This window comes from Rattus norvegicus, chromosome 13 (assembly GCF_021556685.1).
Source record: "Rattus norvegicus strain SHRSP/BbbUtx chromosome 13, alternate assembly SHRSP_T2T, whole genome shotgun sequence".
In the NCBI taxonomy this organism is placed as follows: Eukaryota; Metazoa; Chordata; class Mammalia; order Rodentia; family Muridae; genus Rattus; species Rattus norvegicus.
In genome coordinates, this window is record NC_141546.1 from 12756808 (window position 1) to 12780424 (window position 23617).

Below are 23617 nucleotides of genomic sequence, written 5' to 3' on the forward strand. Positions count from 1 at the left end.
TAGTCCCAAATGTTTCTTGGTACCTCATAATAAATACACTGCCAATTATGCCCTAAGGACTGAAATGGACTAGAAAGATTTGTGGCATTCTGGACAACAATGTAGCTAATATAAAGATTGCAAAACATTTGTTACCATTTTGATTCAGTTTTCGGTAATTAAGTGAATAATACAGAGGTTTCAGATACCCAAGGAACCCATATTATATTCTCTCACTCTATCACATTACATTTTCAGTTATTCTGATTATTTAGTGATTGAATTTTCCATATCTGATTATTAAAGGTGAAATGGCACAACCCTCTAGCTGTTGCTTTGTCTCTTTCAGAAATCGTGCCACACCACTAGCCCTGCACTCTGTCCATTAGAACTAACTGGAGCTTCCTATGATAATTCCCAAGTCTGGATGGAAAAGGTAAATCTAGTTTTCTTCTTCACCTAGTTGTCCAGTACCAAGGCGACATTAAATTATGACCTCAGTGCCTTCCTGCATTAACTTCAGGCATGCAGACTGGGCCACTAGACTGGACTAGATTACTTAAGAAGAAGCACACAAGAACACCACAAGGGATAAACACACTACACACAATAAATACACACACACACACACACACACACACACACACACACACACACACTGCTGTATAAAAGCCAATAAGCTTTTGACCTCCTCTTTAGTTGACTGAAAAGATCTTTTCTTGATACCCTCATCTATACAGTGTGACAGTCTGACTCAGGATTGAGAGAGCAGAAGGTTCTTCTCTCAAAGTACCCAACGCCCCAGTCTCCCATCCACGCTGTATGTGCTATGAGGCTTTATATCTCATGGTCTCCCTCCTCAGCCCTAATCATGACTATTCACTGAGTAAGACTTGTTTGTCTAATGATACTTATTTTGAACAGATAATTTTTGCACTAGCTTTTAGCATGGTATTTATAGAACTTCACTTTTTGAATACAGCTTAAGAGAACACAGAAATTTCTACATAAGGCATAGTTTGCCTCTCCTTGTCTTAAATCCAGTAGGAGCAGATAGTAGAGTGAAAGACCTGTTAAAAATTCATCTTGATCCACAGCCCTGAGACAAAAAAACTCCAGAGGAATGGCATGGATCTTTTGAAACATTAAAGTCTATTTCCAGTGATACACCTCCTCTAACAAAGTCATACATCTTAATCCTTCCCCAAAAGTTCCACCAACAGGAGATTAAGAATTCAAACACAGGTGCCTATGGGGACTGAGGGAAATAGACCATTATTATTCAAATCACCAGAGTCACCTGTGTGGTAGCAATTAAAAATATAATTAGAAAGTCAATGATTTCTTAAGTAAGATGGATAGTCTATGTTCTCATGAATAAGTGTGAAAATTTTCCAGAATCTTAAGTGTGATCTACTGATGACCAAATGTTATTATGCAGCACTCAATAACCAGTCAAGGAATACTATCTTCTAAAAAATCATAAAACTTCCAAATTAAAGATGCCAGGAACATGATAAATATCTTTTTAAAAGCCGACATTCTTTGCCCAAATATGAGTTTCCTCAAATATGCCCACTCCACTATATATCCTAGAATCCAATGGTAATTTTTAAGGAATGCAGTAACGTGGAACCCCTAAACGCAAATATCTACTATAGGTCATATTTATCCACCAAAAGAACCCACTGGGTACTTTAAATACTGTAGTTTATCCAGACTGATGAATAATTAGGTTACAAAGAGAACTAAGTATTGTATAACTTTGGCAAGATCATTCACTAATCTATTGGCTGTCAAAGGGAACATTATAACACACAAAATATTTTAAGACAAGGCCTTAAATGAAAACTTGCCATGGACCAGCCTAAATTAGAAGACAGGTTCCAGAAGAAAAAAATGGAATGTCTGGAAGCAGTCACAAGATTTTACTTGAAGTTAAATTGTTGATCCAAGAAGACAGTCTATGTTCTCCTCTTGACAACTTAGCAGAATCTTCTCTCTGTGTGTTCTACTCAAGACAGCTTTTTGCCTTGCTCTCTGTGTTCTGCTCTCTTGAGAAAGCTTTCTCTTACTATTCCAAAAGTTCTCTGGATAAGTCATCACTTGTAGATCAAAAGTCCATATTTTAATTTTACATATCAGTTAAGTCATTACACTAGTTTTCTTTAGAATATCCTGTGAATAAGCATTCCATCACCCCAGCCCCTTGATTCTTAGAGAGAAACAGCAAGCACACGCATAGACAATAAGATACCTGTGCGTGACTGCATCCTGAAATTACCATTCCAAACATGCCAGGAACTAAATTAGCTCTATTTTAGAGTGACGTTGAATTTAGGAATCCACCTGACATTGTAAGCATAAACAAAACATCCTAGATGGGCAGGATCTTGTCTTGTGATCACCACTTTCTTTACATTCCTCATTAGTATCTTTGTGAAAACCTGGTTCATAGTGCAGCTGCTTTTGTTGCTTTAAATTTGCGAAACTCCTAATGCCATTTATATTTCAGGCTTATATTTTGAATAGTTGACAAATTATATATGTTCAAACTCAATTTTTCAGCATTCCTTCCCATAGTCATAAGAACTGTTATGGAGGTCATAGCATTCCACAATTTGGCTAAGACATAGACAAGTACTCAACTTCCAGACTCAAACTGTCTGATTATCATGGACTCATTAATGTTGGCAGAGAAGGCATTCCTCAAACGAGGGACAATAAAATATGTACACTGGTATAAATTCGGCTTATGCCCAGAGCAGCCATCAACACTCATGGAGGCCCACAACCTAGTGGTTCTCTTACAGAAGCAGGAACACATGTCATATTGTTCCTGGTATAACCAATTCAGATTCAGCAAAACCTAAATAGTACAGAGTAAATATGGAGCCCTTTCCACTTAGCCTGCTTGCACAAAAATGATCCCAAGTCTTGTTCTCATACTTTCAGGGAAAAACAATCAGAGAAAGTAGGTCTGAAATCAGGAAAACATAATCCCAAGAATTAAAGAATGTCATCCCTTATGGCCACTACAAAGCTTTCCCTTGTTTTATCAATAAATCTTTGGCTTGTAGTTCACTCAGGAGAATTGAAAGACCTGTAGTCTAACTGATAAGTGGTGTCAGTATGGCATTGTGGGAAGTAAGGAATCACTTTATAAGTGTTTGGTAACAGAAGGTTGCTGGGGATCACACAGGGGCAGTAAACAGTTTTTACATTTACTTTAGCCAGACAGCCATTAGAAAAATTTAAAGGGGTGTTGGGAATTTGGCTCAGTGGTAGAGCACTTGCCTAGCAAGTGCAAGGCCCTGAGTTTGGTCCCCAGCTCCGGGAAAAATAAAAAAGAAAAACTTAAAAGGATAGTGGGCTCCCTCATGTCTGACAGTAACAAGTAGACTTTTGCATCCAAGTTTTAATGAAGACTAGGAAAAACTAGATTTCTATCCCTCTATAGGGTTATTAAGACCGAACCTCCCTATACCCCATTTAGACCAAGTCATTGAAATACATTTTAAATGGAAGGAATAAATATGATTTCTATAATATAATAAAACAGATTTCCCTTACTGAATTTTAGTTGGCAAGTATGTGTATGTATAGGGGTGTGTGTGTGTGTGTGTGTGTGTGTGTGTGTGTGTGTGTGTATGTATCAGCACAAATCATGGACGTGAAGGTGTCCTTATATCTCTATATCCTTAGCAAAAAAGGGCAAATGCTGTGATCTTCAGGACACCCCATAAGGCTGTTGGAACGAACTCTGAAAACCTGAGTTTGAGAGCCACAAGTTCTTTCTGGTTTATACAGTTTGTATGGGTTCCTGGAGTGGACCAAGGGCACTGGGTCTACACACACTCCTTTCAACACCCAGAGAATGCTCAGCTCCCAGATGCTCTGACAAACTCAGCATAACAGTATAAAAGGATGACAAAAGAAGCTTGACTCCCAGATCTGATATACCCAGGATCACTGGAGCTCTGATATACACAAGACCATAGTTGAGGACACAACATCTGCCACAGCACCTGGGGTAACTGGGACCACCATAGGAACAAGGATCTCGGAAGCTGGTACACACCAGGATTTCTGGATCCCACAGACACTTCTAGGACTTCTAGGAGATCTGACACACCCAGTATCTCAACATCACAGTGTCCTAGAATCACAAGATCACAGAGAAAGCTGCACTTAGAGAAGTTCTGACTCATCCAGGATCACAGTAGGAACAGGCTCCAGTCAGAGACAGTAAGGGCATTTAGCAATAGAGATAGCCAGATGGTTAGAGGCAAGCAAAGAATATAAGCAATAGAAATCAAAGCTAATTGACAACATCAGAATCCAGTTCTCCCAACACACCAAGCTCTGGATACCCTAATATAACTGAAAAGAAAGATTCACATCTAAAAATCCTATCACATGGATATGATAGAAGAATTTAAGAATATATATATATATATATATATATATATATATATATCTTACTTAAAGGAATACAGGGGAACAAAGGCAAATTAGTAGAAGCTTGTAAAGAGGAAACATTTATAATCTCTTAAAGAAAATCAGGAAAACACAATGAAATAATTAAAGGAATGGAATAAAACCACCTAGGATCTAAAAATGGAAATAGAAATGTTAAAGAAAACAACAAGGGAGACAACCCTAAGGATGGAAAAACCAAGGAAGGAGACCAGGAATCACAAATGCAAAAATCACCAATAGAATACGAGTGATAGAAAAGAGAATCTCAGGCATAGAAGATACCCTAGAAGACATTGACTCAACAGTCGAAGAAAATACAAAAAGCAAAAAGACCCTAACTCATAACATTGAAGAACTCAAAGCACAGCAAAAAGACCAAATCTAAGAATAATAGGTATAGGAGAGATCGAAGATTCCCAAATCAAAAGGCCAGCAAACATCTTCAACAAAATTACAGAAGAAACATTTCTTAACTTAAAGAAAGAGATGCTCATAAACATAAAAGAAACCTACAGAACAGCAAAAAAGATGGTATCAAAAAAGAAATTACTCTTGCCACATAATAATTGAAACAACAAATACACAGAACAAAGAAAGAGTAGTGAAAGCATTAAGGGGAAATGGTCAAGTAACATACGAAGGGAGACCCATAAGAATTACACCAGACTTCTCAACTGAGATGCTAAAATCCAGAAGATAGTGGATGGATGTCATACAGACCCTAAGAGAACAAAAATGCTAGCCCAGCATAAAAATATCCTTCAAAACTCTCAATTACTATACAAGGAGATAACAAGATATTCCATAACAAAACCAAACTTAAACAGTATTTTTACACCAAGGCAGCTCAACAGATAATAGAAGAAAAACTCCAACATAAGGAAGGAAACTATGCCTAAATAAAGCAGGAAACTAAACTTTTCACAACAAACCCAGAAGAAAAGAACCACTGAAGCATAATTCAACATCTAACACCAAAAATATCAGGTAGCAACGATCATAAATCATTATCTCTAAACATCAATGGACTCAATTCCCCAATAAAACGACATAGACGAAGAGACTGGATATGTAAACAGGACTCAGCATTTTGCTGCATATATGAAACAGTTGTCAGAGACAAAAACAGACACTACCTCAAAGTAAAAGACTGGAAAATTTTTTTCAAGGCAAATGGGCCCAAGAAATAATCTGGTGTAGCCGTTCTAGTAATTAATAAAATAGACTTTCATCCAAAATTATAAAAAAATGATAGGATAGGACACTACATAATAATCAAAGTAAAAATCCACCAAGAAGAGCTCTCAATTATGAACATCTATGCCACACATGCAAGGGCACCAACATTTGTAAAAGAAACATTATGGAAGTTCAAAGCACACACTGAACCTCACACAATAAAAGTAGGAGATTTTAACACCACACCCTCACTAATGGACAGATTGTGGAAAAAAACTAAACAAAGACACAGTGAAACTAAATGAACCAAATGGACTTAACAGATATCTATAGAACATTTCATCCTAAAAGACTAGAATATAACTTCTGAGCACCTCACAGTATCTTCTCCAAAATTGACCATAACACAGAACACAAAACAAGCTTCAACCAACACAAGAATTTAGACATAATCCAATGCATTCTATCAGATCACCACGGACTAAGGCTGGTCTTTAACAACAACAAAAACAAAAGTAAGTACACATACAACTATCTACTCAATGATAATTTGGTCAGGGAAGAAATACAGAAAGAAATTAAAGACTTTTTAGAATTTAATGAAAATGAAGGCACAGCATATCTAACTCATGGGACACAATGAAAGCAGTGTTAAGAGGAAAACTTATAGCTCAGAGTGCTTCCATAAAGCAATTGGACAGAGCATACACTAGCAGCTTAACAGCACAACTGAAAGCTATAGAATGAAATCAAGCAAATACACTAAAGAGGTGTAGTATGCAGGAACTAATGAAAATCAGGTCTGAAATTAACCAAATAGAAACAAATAGAATTCTACAAAAATCAACAAAGCCAGGAGCTAGCTCACTGAGAAAATCAACAAGATAGATAAGCCCTTATCCAGACTAATTAGAGAGCACAGAGACACTATCCACACTAACAAAGTCAGAAATGAAAAGGAAGACATAACAACAGAATCTAAAGAAACTCAAAAAATTATCTCATCCTACGACAAAAGCCTATACTCAAAAAAAAAAAACATAGAAAATTGGAAAATTTAGATGAAGTAGATGATTTTCTAGACAGATTCCAGGAACTAAAGTTAAATCAGATTCTGATAAACCATCTAAACATTCCCATAACCCCTAAAGAAATAGAAGCAGTCATTAAAAGCCTTCCAAGCAAAAAATCCTCAGGACCAAATGGTTTTAGTAAAGAATTCTATCAGATATTCAAAGCAGACACAGTACCAATACTTGTCAAATGATTTCATAAAATGGAAACAGAAGGAATACTAAAAAATTCATTATTGAAGCCACAGTTACATTAATACCTAAACTACACAAAGACCCAACAAAGAAAGTACTTCAAACCAATTTCCTTCATGAATATTGATGCAAATATAGTCAATAAAATACTTGCAAATTGAATACAAGAATACATCAAAATGATCATTCATTATAATCAAGTAGGCTTCATCCCAGAGATGCAGGGATGGTTCAATATACAGTAATTCATCAGTATCATCCACAGTATAAACAAACTAAAAATAAGTCACTTGATCATCTCATTAAATGCTGAAAAAGCCTTTGACAAAATACCCCTTCTTGCTAAAAGTATTGGAGAGAATAGTTATTTAAGGTCCATACTTAAATATAATAAAAGCCATATACAGGAAGCCAATAGCTAACATCAAACTAAATGGAGAGAAACTAGAAGCAATCTTACTAAAATCAGAGACAAGACAAGGCTCCCCACTTGCTCTATGTAATGTAGTACTTTAAATTCTAGATAGAGCAATTAGGCATCAAATGGAGACGAAAGGGATACAAATTGGAAAGGAGGAAGTTGATGTATCACTATTTGAAGATTATACAGTTGCACATCAGTGACTCAAAAACATCCACCAGACAACTCTTACAGCTGATAAACAACTTCAGCAAAGTGACTGGATACAATATTAAGGCAAACTAATCAGTAGCTTTCTTCTACTCAAAGGATAAATGGACAGAGAATAAAATTAGGGAAACGACATCCTTCACAGTAGTTACAAATAATATAAAATACCTCTGTGTGACTCTAACCAAGCAATTGAACGATCTGTATGACAAGAATGTCAAGTCTCTGAAGAAAGAAATCGAAGAAGTCCTGAGAAGATGGCAAGACCTCCCATGCTCACAGATCAGCAGATTTAACATAGTCAAAATGGCCATCTTACTTAAAGCAGTCTGCAGATTCAATGCAATCCCCATCAAAATTTCAACTCAATTCTTCACACAGATAGAAAGAACAATTCTCAAATTTATCTGGAATAAAACGAAAACCCAAGGATATCAAAAACATTCTCAATAATAAAAGAATTTTTGCAGGATTCAACATCACTAACCTCAAGCTGTACTACAGAGCAATAGTGATAAAAACTGCATTGGTGCAGAAACACGCAGATAGATCAATGGAATAGAATTTAAGATACAGAAGTGAACCCACACACCTTTGTCCATTTCATATTTGACAAATGAGCCAAAACTATTCAGTGAATAAAAGAAAGGAGTTTCAACAAAGAGTGCTGGTTTAATTAGTGGTCAGCATGTAGAGGAATGCAAATTGACCCATTCTTTTCTCCTTGTACAAAGATCAAGTTCAAGTGGATCAAGCATCTCCACATAAAAACAGATATGATATATGAAATAGAAGGGAAAGTGGGAAAGAACCTCGATCATGTTGGCACATGGGAAATTTTTCTGAACAGAACACCGATGGCTTTTGCTAGAAGATCAAGAATTGACAAATGGGACCTCATAAAATTACAAAGCTTCTGTAAGGCAAAGGACAGTATCAATAGAAAAAATAAAACGTCAACACACAGATACAGAAAAAAATCTTTTCCAATGCTACATCCACTAGAGAACTACTTCCAAAATATACTAAGAACTCTAGAAGTTAGATTGCAGACAACCAAATAACCCTATTAAAAATGGGTGGTAGGACACCCTCATATGGGGAGAGGATATGTTAGGGGGTTTATGGAAGGAAATCCAGGAAATGATGTAATATTTGAAGTGTAAATATAAAATATACAATTTAAAAACAAAAACTTAAATGGAGTACAGGGGTACATGTTCTTAGCTGCCTTAATTATGATAGCCAGAAGCTCAAAACAACCCAGATGTACCTCAACAGAGGAATGGATAAAAAAATATGGTACATTTACAAAATAGAGTACTACTCAGCTATTAAAAACAATGACTTCATGAAATTCTTAGACAAATGAATGGAACTTGCAAATATCCTGAGTCAGGTAAACCAGTCTCAAAAGAACACACATGGTATGTATTCACGGAAAAGTAGATATTAGCCCAAAGGAAGCTATGAATGCCCACTATACAATTCACAGAAATATGAAACTCCAGAAGAAAGATCTCCCCAATGTTTTGATGATGTTGCAGTCCTACTTAGAATTGGGAAGAAAATAATCTCTGGGAAGTAGAGGGAGAGAGAGATCTGGGAGAGAGAGAGGTGTGGGGTATGAAAGGAGGGGCAGTTCAGATATGGCAGGAATGGAGGACAATTACAGAGGGTCAGGAAATTCAAAGAAAAAGAAGAAGGTATGTAATTGTGGGGAAGTGGGAACTGGGGGTAGCCACCAGGACATTCCCAGGACCCAACAGGAAGGACATAAGCTAAAATACCCATCAAAGAGAAGAGAGAACCAGTAGAGGTCACATCCAGTGGAAAGTCCAGGCCCCAGTTGAGGGATGGAGCCCCAACGACCTCAAAAATAATAACCCAGAATTCTTTTTTTTTTAAAAAAGGAAATGCAAGGACAAAGAGTGGAACAGAGACTGAAGGAAAGGCCATCTAGAGATTACCTAGGGATTCATCCCATCTGCAGAAACCAAACCCAGACAGTATTCCTGATGCAAAGAAGTACTTACTGACAGGAGCTCGGTATAGCTGTCCCCTGAGAGGCTCTGCCAGAGTCTGATCAATACACAAGTGGATGTATGAAGTCAACCATTGGACTGAATATAGGAACCCAAATGGAGAAATTAGGGCAATGAATGTAGGAGCAGAAGCAAACCCATAGGAAGAACAACATTATCAACCAATCAGATCCCCTAAGCTCCCTGGAACTAAACCATAGAGATCAAAGAATGGCATAGGTTCTCCAGGAGCCTGAGTTATAGGTAGTTGTAAATCTCTCATAACTAATATGGGTGGTGAGAATTCAAAGTGGGTTCTCTACAGGATCCATACACACTCAAACACTGAGCCATCTCTAAAGCATTATCTGCGTAATTTATAGCAAGTCCCTTTAATTACTTCTTTCTGAATTATACCAGAAACTATAATAAAAAATAGTTGGTGTGTGTGTGTGTGTGTGTGTGTGTGTGTGTGTGTGTACATGCACATGTGCAATCAAGCATGTGTGTTTAATAATATCTAAAGTAAAAAAGCCTATAAATGCAAAAGGGAGTACAGGGAGATGTAGGAGAAGTTGGAGAATGGAGGGGAAATTCAAGAATAATTTATTTAACGTCTCCTTATAAAACTTTTGATGTGTTACAAAAAATAGATGTTAGTGAATTAGAGAATGCATTATTAATCCACTGGGATTATAAGTGATATACAAGGAGTCCCTGAAACACTAACAGTACCACAGCATTTAAAATATCCTACTTAATTTAACCAATTGGAAGAAAAACAATGTCCAAGCTATGGAATTCAACAGGTCCTGTGTTTTCATTGCACTTCTTAGAAATTGTAAAGAAACTCCCTTAGTCTGCATAGATCTCAAATCTTCCCCACAGACAATAATGCAACATTCTCTGAACTTCTGTACTTCACTTTACCAATGAAATGATTCACAGTTCTTGCATGGCCCTTTTGCACTCTAAAGTTAGCTAGTAGGAAAATCAGAATTGTTTTATTTCATTTTTAGTTTTTGAGGCAAGGCCTACTATAGCAAAAGCTTGTCTTGGAGTTGATATGTAATGGAGGATGACTTAAAATTCTGCAATGCTGATTTAGTCCTCCCACATGCTGTGATTATAGGTGTGCAATACTGGCCACAAGTTCTGTTCACTCTACCTCTTAAGTGCTGATGGGATGCCACCAGCCAGCCCCTTACTTTTCTGCAATATCTTTTCTTCCATGATGAAATGTATTCTCTCACACTATCAGCTAGAATAAAGCCTTCTTACCTTAAATTTCTACTTTCAAGCAAGTTAAAAATTAACTAAAACATCTGCTTTTATGATGTGTCAGGGATGGAACCCAGGATTTCATGCATGCTTGGTAGGCACTCTCCCAACTGAATACATACCCAGCTTTGGTTGGTGAAAACCCTAAATGCATAATATAAACCCAGTGTAAAGAGATATAGAGGTAGAGTAACAGAACCAAGAATTACCCAAAGTCTACAAACCACCAGTTAACAGAGACAATGACTTACCACTGAGTAGATCTGATGCTTTCGTCTTTTAGCCAAGTCAATTATGTTCACTCCATTGTAGTAAAGGTTTTCAATACAGCCATGGAAGTTTTTCTTTACAAAGGTCCCAGGTTTGCTTGGTACTGGGATTCCTCCAAAACTGAGCTTTATGGTAGAAGAAATAAAAGTCAACTGTTAGTTACAAGCTCTGAAGAAGGAGAAATGTAAAAGAAGTAGGTACATTTCTCTAGATGTAGTTGTATGAATGAGCAGTAGCTTAATAATTAAAGATGCCACTTGATTACTCATTAAAGGATACTAATTGACCCATGTAAAATATCTGTAATTGTTGGGCTCTTATGGATTCACTTAACCAAAACAGTTTGGTTTCTTTCTTAACACTTTTAAATACTAAATAAAACACTGAATGACAGAGAAAAATGAGAAAAGAAAAAAATTAACATCTTTATGTTTTTCTGTAGCACAGCATCAGAAAGGATAAGGCGATAAAAAGGCTAAGGAACAAAGCAGATCCTTGATTATTCACAGTGAAACCCAATTCTAAAACCCACATTACCAAAGAATATATATGCACAGAGTTGTTCACCAACTGCTATCTATAAAGATAAAAGAGTGAAATAATACAAACTGACCTGTGGATTTGAGAGCCAATTAAACATCAGTATAATGAAACTGTCAGCATGACAATTATTAATAATGGAATTTTGATTGTAATGTATAAGACTTGTTATACATTATATAACAAGAATTATAACTTGTTGTGAAGTACAAATTAAGTGATGAGAATGTTGTACACGTAAGGGCTAGAGGATGTTCAGTGTGTAAAAGGCCCCACAATGAAAAGGAAACAAAACAAACAAAAACCTTACAGCAAGAAAAAAACAATGGCTAATGAAGTAGCCTACACCTATGGTCCCTACTACCAAGAATGGATGGTAGGCCAGGCCAGGCTAGGAGAAACATCCAGAAACTCAGCCACAAACTAATCTGGAGTTACAATTAGCAGTAGCTAAGTCAGAAAAGACCCTGTCTCAAGGTGAAAATAAGCACAGGCATGACTTGGCATGTCCACGGTTGTGAATGTGTGTGCACGTGAGCATGGAAGGGGAACCATCTGTAATGTCGTGTGGAAGATTTGGAAAGAGATTTGGTGGGGATGGGATTAAGGCAGGGAGTCATATGGAGGCTTCCTTCGGCTGCTTTCTGGGGACCCAAAGGAACAAGAAAACACTTGTGACCATTAATTTTGATGGTCTACTGAATGAGGAGTCATTAAAGAGCACATATCTGAGCATTTCTTGGAGATTATTTCTAGACTGGTTTAATTAAGGTAGTATTATTCAATGGGCAATTTATTAACTGAATAAAATCAATGAAAACAAATTGTACATAGCATGTCACTCTCTTTGCTTCTTTATTGTGTACATAGTAAGGGTAGTTGCCACAGTTTCTGCTGCCTTGTGTTCCTGAACATTATGAACTGTCTCCTCCACTGGAAGTCAAAATAAAACTTTCTTCCTTAAGTTACTCTGTCTGAGTATTTTAAACCCACCAATGAATAAAGTAGATAAGAAAGCATTTATGCTGTGGTTCTTGTATCCATTATGCTACAAGGCTTTTACGGTTGCCTGGGATGCAGAATGGCCCCAGAGTAAAATGTCTGTGCTGTATAAGATAGCTAGTTAAATGTAGGATAGAGAAAGCAGGGTTTATGCTCAATTTCCAAATTTAGGTTTTCCTCTGATTCTCTTCAATGGTAGATTATGACCTAAAAATGAAAGCCAAATAAACCCTTCCTGACACAAGTTGCTTTATCAGAGTATTTTAATTACAGCGAGAGAATGGATATAGTACACTCATCACAGTTACATTTATGCCTCAACAACACTGACTTATCATTGCACTTCCTAGCCTACTTCTAGGTTCAATGGGGGAACAGAATGAATCCAGCAAGCAAAGAAATAAAATTGTACTAAGGTATACTTGACCATGATTATCCATTTCACATTCAATTAATACTTTTAGACTTCTTATTAACAGAAAATATTAGTTTATTTAGAACAAAAAGCAAAACAGAAAAAAAAATTTCCTGAGAGTGGAAAGGTGTCCTAGCTGAGAAATACCTCCTCCACTTTAGATTTTATAGTAGAGAATTTGACAATATTATTGTACTATGAATTGAAGACTTAATTCATTATCATATAGTCAGATTGGAAGACTCTGCTTTATGTACTGATAACTTTACTTAATATATGATATTTCTCCAAATCATATATGCCACCTTATATAAAGCAATGAATTTTCTACTCATAATTATTATCTCAGGTTACTTATATTTGATTTGTATGTAATTTTTAAAATATCTGCAGTAAAATTAAAATTTTCCATGGAATTATCTCTCTGCCCAAGTCATTTTTTGGATGATCTATAATGGAAAAATTATGGCTGTTATTATTTGTAAAGATTGATACTGATTGCTTGCAAACTGTTCTTCTGTCTTGTTAAGGGAAAAGTGACACGTGCTCAAGTTCCCAGTTTGGAATTTATTGCAGTAAAAATAAATAGGCATGCATCTCAAGTGGTTCTCGTGCTCACTATATTTTTGCTCCCAGTTTCTCTCTGACTCAGGTGGTCTATGAGCCATTCACTCAGTTTCCTCAGCACCACTCAGGGCATACACGTCCCAATTCTGTGGCAGGCCCCATGTGTCCCACCACAATATACTTTCTTGAACTCAGTTAAGTCAGCACATGAAAGAACACATCACCCAATAACCTCTGATCCAATTGATAAGACATAATTTGCCCATCTAGATAGTACAAAATCCTGTACATACCCATCCATTAAAAATAGACATAACAATTTGTATCTATACACAGAGAGGAATTTTAACATCTGTTGCCATGTTTTCCCAGCTCTTTCTCCTTGCTCTTGTCCCCCTCTCATTTTCTTTTTCCCTTCTAAAACCTCTGTTCTCACCTCCCTTCATTCTCATCCAGTGACAGACCTAGTTTTATCTTGTCGGCCTTCACCTGCATAATGACATCAAACCACACTTCACCATTTCTGCCTAATTAAAAAAAAATTAAAAATTTTACAGCAAATGTAGGCTGAGAATGACTATTATCATTTTGTAATTTAAATGTATAAAATATACTTAACACCAAGTCCAACATTTTATTAGTTAAACAGAACATTTAGTTATCTGTTCTAGTTAACTTGAAGAAAGGCTTCAAGACTGGGTTTTGTCCAGGCTAGCTTGCATAGTATCTGAACACTAATTAAATATGAATAATCAAAGTTAAACAGCCTCTGTAGGCTAAGAGACTATAACTAGTTTCAACACTGTCAGAAATCTGAGAACAATCAATGTTGTTTGAAAATATAGGAAGCCTAACATGGCTTTCCAAACTGAGACAAGTTAAAGAGACAATTGTCAACATGTACATTCCCCGGAGGTAACATGTGAGAGCAAGTCTTCAACCTTCTTACCTAGGATCAGCTGACATACTTTTGAAACATAGAATTTCAAAAGGCTGATCATTCTGCCTCTGCAGAAATTATCAGTCAAGTATTCTGTAATGTGCACTTTTCTGCACAGTATTTTGTCTGTAGAAGAAATAGGCAATTTCTGCCCTAGTGGCTGTCTCACCATAATACATCACCTCACTTGGAAACAGAGATGTTCAATTTCTTATTTGAATCCACCAAAGGGGAACACTTAGGAGTACACACGGCTCAACAAAATATAAACAACATTAAATGTCATATTTTGTGGATTTCTGATGTTTTTTAAAATCATCTAACTTCGTAAGTAATCTGGACTGTTGTCCATTAACGATCTTAATAAACTATCTTGTAAGCATTATAACAATAAGCTTAGAGCCATTAATTTGCTATCTTGCCCTTAACTCACATGTTCTAGCAACTCAGATTCATTTTTTATTAGCAGTAATGAAGTCAGTATCAGCCTTGTTTATTTAAGTGTTTTGTATACACACAATGCCCATATATGAGAGTAACAATATTAATTTTAATACTCTAATTTAATAATTCAAAAGTAATTTGAATTAATTAATTTAGTTAATCATAAGAAAATCATATCAAAGAAAATCTAAACTTGTATCAAATAGATTCTGTACCAATGTAAAAGATTGTAACTTTAGCTTAGTAACAAATATAAGGGTTTCTTCTAAATGAGATTATAACTGTACAATCAATTCTAGCTAATTGTTAAATTATGACTATTTGTTAATAAATTATGATCTATTTAAATTATGACCATTTCTAAATTCTCTAGAAGGATATCCTTAGATTAACCTATGGTGCCATCACTAGCGTGGGATAAAAGAAAACATTTTTTTTTTATTTTTACTGCAATAGGGATTTCTCCATGATTCTGTAAAGGTCTCAGGAAATTGTCATATTGGTCACAACCATTCTACAAGGTTGACTTTTAACATCTCCCATACTGAAAGAGAATCTTACAGATCTGGGCTCTATTTAGTTCCCCTTCATAGCTATCCATTCTCTATTCTGTGTCTGACCTAATATTGAGATGATGTAAAAATCCCTATTTGGATATTCAAATAGATTGCTAGCTACCACAAACCAAAACTTTTAAGAATGTTATCTAATAATATTGAAGACCTATAGCAGGGATGTCTTAATTTCCTGTACCTGACAGTGTTTTAAAATTTTTTGATGTATGGATTTCTCTGTTCTGTATTAACATGGTGGAACATACAATTAGAGGCAGTTTGAATCTGTGCAACTTGGTCAGGGTCACTCATATTTAGAACTATAATAAATTATAGTTACCTCTTATTCTTTTAAAGTGACTCTCTCCCTTTGCTTCTTCACATAGCTGCACAATTGTATTGCTTAGAAAAATTCCCATAACTTTCCTCAAATGCCTTTCACTTGAAATCTGCTGTGTGTCAACTTACAGCAAAGCAGTGTGAGCCAATGGTATTTATTGTCAGTGGATTGTTTATTTGCTAAGTGTTGGATTTGTTTACATTTCATGTGATACCCTCTTATAGTAAATAAAGAGTAAATTAAGAAGCATAGTGACTTACTTATCATCACCTTTATATTTTTTTAAAGATTTTATTTATTCATTTTATATATGACGAATACACTGTCACTGTCTTCAGACACACCAGAAGAGGGCATCGGATCTCTTTACAGATGGTTGTGAGCCACCATGTGGTTGCTGGGATTTGAACTCATGACCTCTGGAAGAGCAGTCAGTGCTCTTAACCGCTGAGCCATCTCTCCAGCCCACCTTTATATTTTTTACCTTAATTTTTACTTTCAAACATACAAATCATCTTATACTACTTTCTATACACTCAAATAAATTTATCATTAAAATATTTCAAAGTAAATTTTCTGTAAAGACTTGCTGTCATTCATTTCTCCATGTGTACGTGTTCATGTCTATATACACACACACATATATACACACACACACGCATATATATATATGTATATATATATGTGTATATATATATATATATATATATATATATATATACATATATATATATACAGATGAGCACACTGTGGGATGATTTCACAGGAGGCCTGTCATTGGACAAGAAGGAAGGATGGGTGGGAGAAAAGTTTGAAGGAAAAGGAGGAGACTGGAAAAGAAAGGAGAAGAGACAGTAGAGAAAGGGAGAGAAGATGTGACAGGAAAATATGGCAGGTGACATTAAGATTCTGTGCTGTACCTTTACAAGTTGATACGAATGTTTTTAAGGGATGGATGTGTATTGGGCTTTGTATGTTTAAGTGGGCAATTATATCTTATCAATTGGGCCAAAGGTTATTGTGTTGTGTTTTCTTTTATGTGTAGATTTAAGTGTAAAGGAATGTGGGGCAGCTGGTCTGGCCCACCACGGAGTTGGGATGTGTGTTTCTGGCATAGAAACCTGCCTTGGGAACTAGATAGGTAGAGAGATTGCTGCCGGGCTCAGAAAGACGCCTTTGGCAGTGTGATATGGGATAGAGCAAAGCAGGTGAGAGGCTTTGCTGACTGAGAATTAAGCAATCCAGCAGATATCTTGGGTTACCGTGGTGCAGGACCTAGTGGGAATAAAAGTCAACCTTACTTTTTTTTAATCTTTTATATTTTACAACAACAGATGGCAAACCAACATGATGGTCAAGAATCTGCGAGTAATTCTAAGAGTTGGGAGAAAGTTTTAATTTCCAAGTAAGAGGAGACCAGCACCATGTTAAGTCATGTGATATCTCAAGTGCCGGAAATTAAACAAAGAAATAGGAAAGTACCCTAGGCTGGTAGGCTGTAGATCTTCTACTGTATGATAAGTATTGGCAGATCAGAGAGTTAGAAATTAAAAGCTGCTTTTAAAATAAAGTTGTGTAGAAAGTCTTTTAGTATTCTCATATTCCTTTTAACATGGGCTCCACAGGAATTTCAGGTTGAAATCCTAGTTAGACAAACTACTTCTTAATGACAGGTTTGTTAAGAGGTGATTAAGTTTATTTTTAGAAAGAAGAGAGTAAAGAGATTATCCGAATTACGTGGGGATTTTCATCCATGGTTCAGAACTTAGATACGGAAAATTAGTCACTAATTCCAAGTAGAGAGTTGTGATGAATGTCTGTAACACCAGGCAGAGTGAATACAGACATATATTATAGAAGTTATTAAGGTTAAATAAAAATCTGTAACTCAGGGTAGAGAGCTTAACACATGGACATATTTTGGGCTAAAGTCCTGATTTTTAAGTTGTTTATTGGTATTAGAATTGATAGAAAGAGTTTAAGTTTATTTTAAGGAGAGTACAGAAATTACCTGAATCATGTGGGGATTCTCATCCATGGTTTGGAACTTAGATAGGGAAAAATTAGTCACTGACTTCAAGTAGAGTATTATGATATTTACAAGTTATTAAGGTTAAGTAAAACTCTGTGACTCCAGGTAGAGAGCTTAACAGATGGATATATTTTGGACTAAAGTCCTGGTTTGATACATTGCCTATTGGTATTAGAATAGATAGAAGACATTTAGTTTGTTCTATGAATTACCGCGCTAAAGGCCATATATCTCATTTATGCTGTCTAGCGAGGGTTTGTGGTTATTTATGATATTTACCACAACAGGTAGCTCAGATTCTCTTAACATGGTTTCCACAGGAATTTTGGGTTAATTCCTGATATCGTAGAGTACAAAAGTCAATCCAGCTCATTGTTTAGTTTACTTCCTTTTTAAAAATTGTTTAATCTTCATAATGAGTGTGACTTTGAGTTTTATGGTTATATTATTGCTCTGTGAGAGAGTGCAAGATACAAGCTTTTCTGCTTACAGACTAAGGAACACAGTATTTTGGGAGAAAGATTTTGTCTTTGTGTTTTTAAAAAAGTGTGATTAGGTTCTGGAAACTTCACAGAATCATACTCATCAGATTTGATAGAAGTAGACTGCCTCTATGAATTGATTCAGGATAATCAAACCAAAAGATATGTGGATTCTAAACTTCTTTCTTGAGAGTTGTATTTTGCAGAGTTACCTACTTGGATTCCTGGTCTCAAGGTCTTGCAACTGGGTCCAGTCAGGACACATCAGTTACAGCATTTGCTTCATTCTTCCTACCCCCCTACCCAGAAGGATATCTCAATGCTCATGTACAGCTTGAAGAATTTATGGAGGAGTCATCACCTAAATTCCCTGGACTTCTGGGGGGCTGAAAGTGGTTATTCTAAAGTTGTTCTTATGAGGAATTTAGAAATGGTTGTAATTTAACAGTGAAGAATTAGCTAGATTGAGTTATACAGTCATAATCTCACTTGGTAACTAAGCTAAAATCAAATGTCTGCTTTGGTATAGAATTTATTTGTCAAAAAAGATTAAAAGTACAAGGTTTAGAGCTAGTCCTTCTATTGATGTCATTACAAACTTCTGAGTTGATTACACATTGTGAGTTATGGGCCAAATAGCAAATTCATGGCTCTGATTTTGCGAGAGTCCTTTCAAGATAATATTAATATATAAAACAACAGTACAGATTGTCTTATATAAATATATGGTTTTCAAAAACATCAGAAATCCACAAAATTTGACATTTAAAGTTAGTTATCTTTGTTGAGACATATCTTCTCCTAATAGTTCTCCTTTGGTGGATTTAATGAAGAATTTGAACATCTCTATCTTCAGGTGAGGCAGTACTTTGTGGCTAGGCAACCACTGGACAAAACTGCCTATTACATCTGCAGACTAATACTGTCCAGAAAAGGACAAATTATGCAGAATAGTTGACTGATAAGCCCTGCCAAGATATAGTGATCAGCCCTTCAAAATCTTCAAGAGTTTGTCAGTTAATTTTGGGCCAGAAGGCTGAAGACCTGCACTCACATGTTGCTAACAGGGGACTGTGCTAGTGAAGATTTGTCTCTTCAACCTCTCCGTTCTAGAAGCCGTGTTAGACTTCCTATGTGTATAGATATTTGGTCATTCTCAGATATCTGATGGGGTTAAAGACTGATTATAGTCTCATAGCCTATCTGGCTGTTTAACTCTGAAAATACATATTTTATTGAATAGTTCTCAGATAGTAAACAAGCTAGCCAAGATATAATATAGATTTTAAGCGTTTCTTAAGCTGGAATGGATAAATAAATGGTCTGTGTAACTGATAGTGTATTGCACTGGGTGTTAGATATATTTTATGCTTTTATTATAAAATGATAATAGTTGTGCTCAGCTTAAATCTGAGAGAAAAGTTTTTTTTAATTAGACAAAAAGAGTGAAATTGGGATGTTGTCAGAGGTGAAGCACGGTACAAGATAGAAGGAGGCCTGTCATTGGAGGACAAAGAAGGATGGGAGGGAGAAAAGTGTGAAGGAAGAAGAGGAGACTGGAACAGAAAGGAGCAAGTGACAGGAGAGACGGGGAGAGAAGCCTTAGTTGGACAATATGACAGGTGATGTTAAGATTCCACTCTGTGTATTTACAAGTTGTTATTAATGTTCTCATGGGATGGATGGTACTGGGCTTTGTATGTTTAAGTGGGCAATTATATCTTATCAATTGAGTCAAAGGCTATTGTGTTGTGTGTTCTTCATATAGCGATATAAGTGTAAGAATGTGTGTGGTGCCACAGAGATGGGATGTGTGTTTCTTCATGGAAACCTGCCTTGGGAACTAGATAGGTAAAGGGATTGCTGCCAGGCTCAGAGAGAGGCCTTTGGCAGTATTATATGGGATGGAGCAGAGCAGTGAGATGCTTTACTGACTGAGAATTTAGATATCCAGCAGGAATCTTGGGGCACTGAGGAGCTGGACCCAGTGGGGATAAAAGACAGACATACTTTTTTATATTTTTTATATTTTTACAACAACAGGGAATGTGCATGTTTGGACATGCATGTAGAAGCCAAGGTTCAACATGTGGTGTCTTCCTCAATCAACTTGCACCTTACTTTTTGATGCAGGGTCTCTCACTGAACCTAATGTTTACTAATTTCGAAAGACTATGTAGCCAAAAAGATCCCAGGGTCTTTTCAGTTCCATTTCCCCAGTGTTGGAACACAAGCCACTGTGCCCATCTGGCTTTTTCCATGGGATTGGGTAATGAAATTCAAGTCTTTATGTTTATGTAGAATACAGTTTATTAAGTAAGTTGTCTCTCCAGCCCCCTCATTTCTGAGTATGTGGTTCAATCCTAGAGCAAAACAATATTTGCTGACTTTGATCAAACAATATGATAAGCCATTCCTTTTCACTTTATTTGCCCTTGTGCTTTTTGAAAATTTTGTTGCCTTGTTATTTGCTTATCCTGATGAATTATACGGCTTGTCTTTCTTTGAACTTAGGCTCAAATAAAACCAGAGAGATTGCTTTTCCACTCACAGCTTGCTTTGGCCAATATCCTCTCTCTAGGGATATGATGAGATTTCTGGTGTCATGGACACCCGACGCTAAAAGAATTATAAAAGAAGCCTTCTTTGATGTTAAATGCTTGACGTTCCACAATGTGCTTCTCTTTTAATATTACTTTATTACCCCTCTTTTAACTCCTACCTGACCTCTTTATTTTTTTTGTTCTTTTTTTTTTTTTTTTTTTTTTTCGGAGCTGGGGACCGAACCCAGGGCCTTGCGCTTCCTAGGCAAGCGCTCTACCACTGAGCTAAATCCCCAACCCCAACTCTCTCTTTATTTTTTTTAATCTTTGATGCTACTTCCATGACAAGGAGTTCCACTTTTATTTATATTTTTTCTCCAGATCAGTTTGAATGCAGATCCTGCTGTTTGCACTTCTATAGTTTCTCAAAATATATGACTGTTTTATTTGTCTTTGCTCTTGTAGTCAATTTCATGATGGAAAGTCTCCAAGGATGGGCATGAAGTCTTTGATTCTTTTCTAGGATCCTCTGAAATGTAACCAAGTCAGGTGTCACCCGAAATGCCATGGCTGTTAGAAATAGCAGGCAAAGTTCCACGTGGTACTATGGAACAAGACCAGAATTCTTAATTATCTGGGAAATTTTTAAATATTAATTTGAAGGCTTGTAAGATAGATAAGTATGTAAAAACACTTGGCCAACAAGCCTGCCAGTCTAAGCGGATCGGTACCATAAAAGAGTGGAAGAAAAACATGGATTCTTTCAAACTGACCTCTGACCTCCATGGGTGAGCAATAACAAGTGCACATCCACAGACATTCATATATTATAAAAAATAAAACATTGGTTTGAATATAAATGTGTATATGTATGTTCATTCATACATGTGAGTCAGAGATAAATATGGAGTGTTGTTCTTAAGGCTCTGCCTGTTGCTTTTTTGAGACAATGTCTCTCATTAGGTTTTGAGGCAGGCTGGCAAGTTAGCACCAGAAATCCAAACTTATTTGCCTCCCCAGCACCAACGTTTAAATGCTTGCCTGCTACATATGGCTTTCTTTGAACATCAATATTAAAAGTTAGTTTATTTACTTGTTTGGTTGATTTGTTATTTTGTCAACTTGATACACACTGAGTCTTCTAGGAAAAGGAACACTTCCTTGGTGAAATACCTCCATCAGTCTGACCTATATGAAGGCCTTGGGGGCATTTTCTTGAGTAATGACTGGTTTGGTAGGTGCCAGCCCACTATAAACTTTACCACCTGTAGGAACTGGTCCTATCCTAATGAAGAAAGCAGGCTAATCAATTCATGGGAAACTAGTCAGTAAGCAGTAATCTTCAGTAGGCTCTGCTTGGATTGCTTACATTGATTCCTCCAGAGATTGTCCAATACCTGTAAGAATGAGAGGAAGTAAAGCCTTTCCTCCTCAATCGGTTTTGGTTATGGAATGTATGACAGGAGAAGAATGCAAAGTACAGCAGTGTTCTAAGGATGGGATTCAGATCCTCATTTTTCAATTGAAATGCTTTTCTAATTGAAACATCTTTCCTCTTTGTAACTTGAAACTTCAATAATGACAATCCAACTGTGATGGCTAGAATTCAGTCATAGTTGATAAGCATTTATCATTAGAAGATAAAGCCTGTAATCTCAGTTTTTTTATGAGATCTGTATTTTCAAGAATTGATTGATTTGAAATACCTGCAACCTACACTCTGTGATCATGGAATTTAACCTCTAAACTCTGAGTCCCAAATAAACTCTTTCTTCTGTAATTTGCTCTGGGAATGTTATAGCAATAAAAAGCATGTAATATAGACATGGCGTCTCCTTTATCCTAGAGCTTTCCAATACAGCAAGACTGAAGAGTGAGCTCCAATGTTCCATGTATCACTGAAATTTTAAATATGTATAACAATATCTAACACTTTTGAAGTCAAATTGTCATGCTTGAAAGACAATATCTTACTAACTCATTTCAACTCAATCTTATTTTTAAGAAAGCTCAAAATTTCATAGCCCCAGCATGCTATCAATCCCATCAGCCTGACCTGGCAGTTGGCTACATTATGATAGACACAGACAATGATCTGATCCATGCTATAGCTCTGGCAGAGACAAAAGAGAAGGCAAAGCAGAGAGTGAAAGATGTTGCCCCTGGAATATTTGTAGTACAAACTGACCACTCCAGCTTTCCCCGAGGACCCTACACTGTTTTTCTATGTGTGATCAGGTCTTGTACTTGATGATAGATATGGACCAAATCGTGAGTAATGTCTTTGGTTCTTCCTGCTAAAGGACATAATTGGTATCTTTAATAGACTCAGACCACAGAGAGAAAAACAGTCACATAGGTCTGACATAAATGTTATAGGTGTTGGTTGCACACATCAAACATTAGATCCTTTGGCCAATTGGTCAAATTGTATAAATTTTATTTCTGTAGAGAAGATTTGTAGGAAAGTCTTTATTACAGTGTTCTCCTATGCTGATAAAACAGGGACTCCTGCTGTGGATATGACATTATCTGTGCATCCAGAGATCACCTTCTGTTTCTTGGGAACAGGGGTCATAGCCAGGTGTGAAATACAGAAGAGTGTCACTAATGTTTTGCACCCTGACCTTCTCAATAAATGTGA

The 23617-nt window shown here is 36.3% G+C and overlaps 1 protein-coding gene across 1 annotated transcript in view; it reads right to left on the reverse strand.

Moving 5' to 3' along the window:
- Cntnap5bl1 (contactin associated protein family member 5B like 1) overlaps positions 1–23617 on the reverse strand; it is a 985855-nt gene that overhangs the window by 545911 nt on the left and 416327 nt on the right. Inside the window, 1 exon segment of the mRNA NM_001329899.4 lies at positions 11096–11239. Coding sequence (NP_001316828.2) covers positions 11096–11239 — 144 coding nt within the window.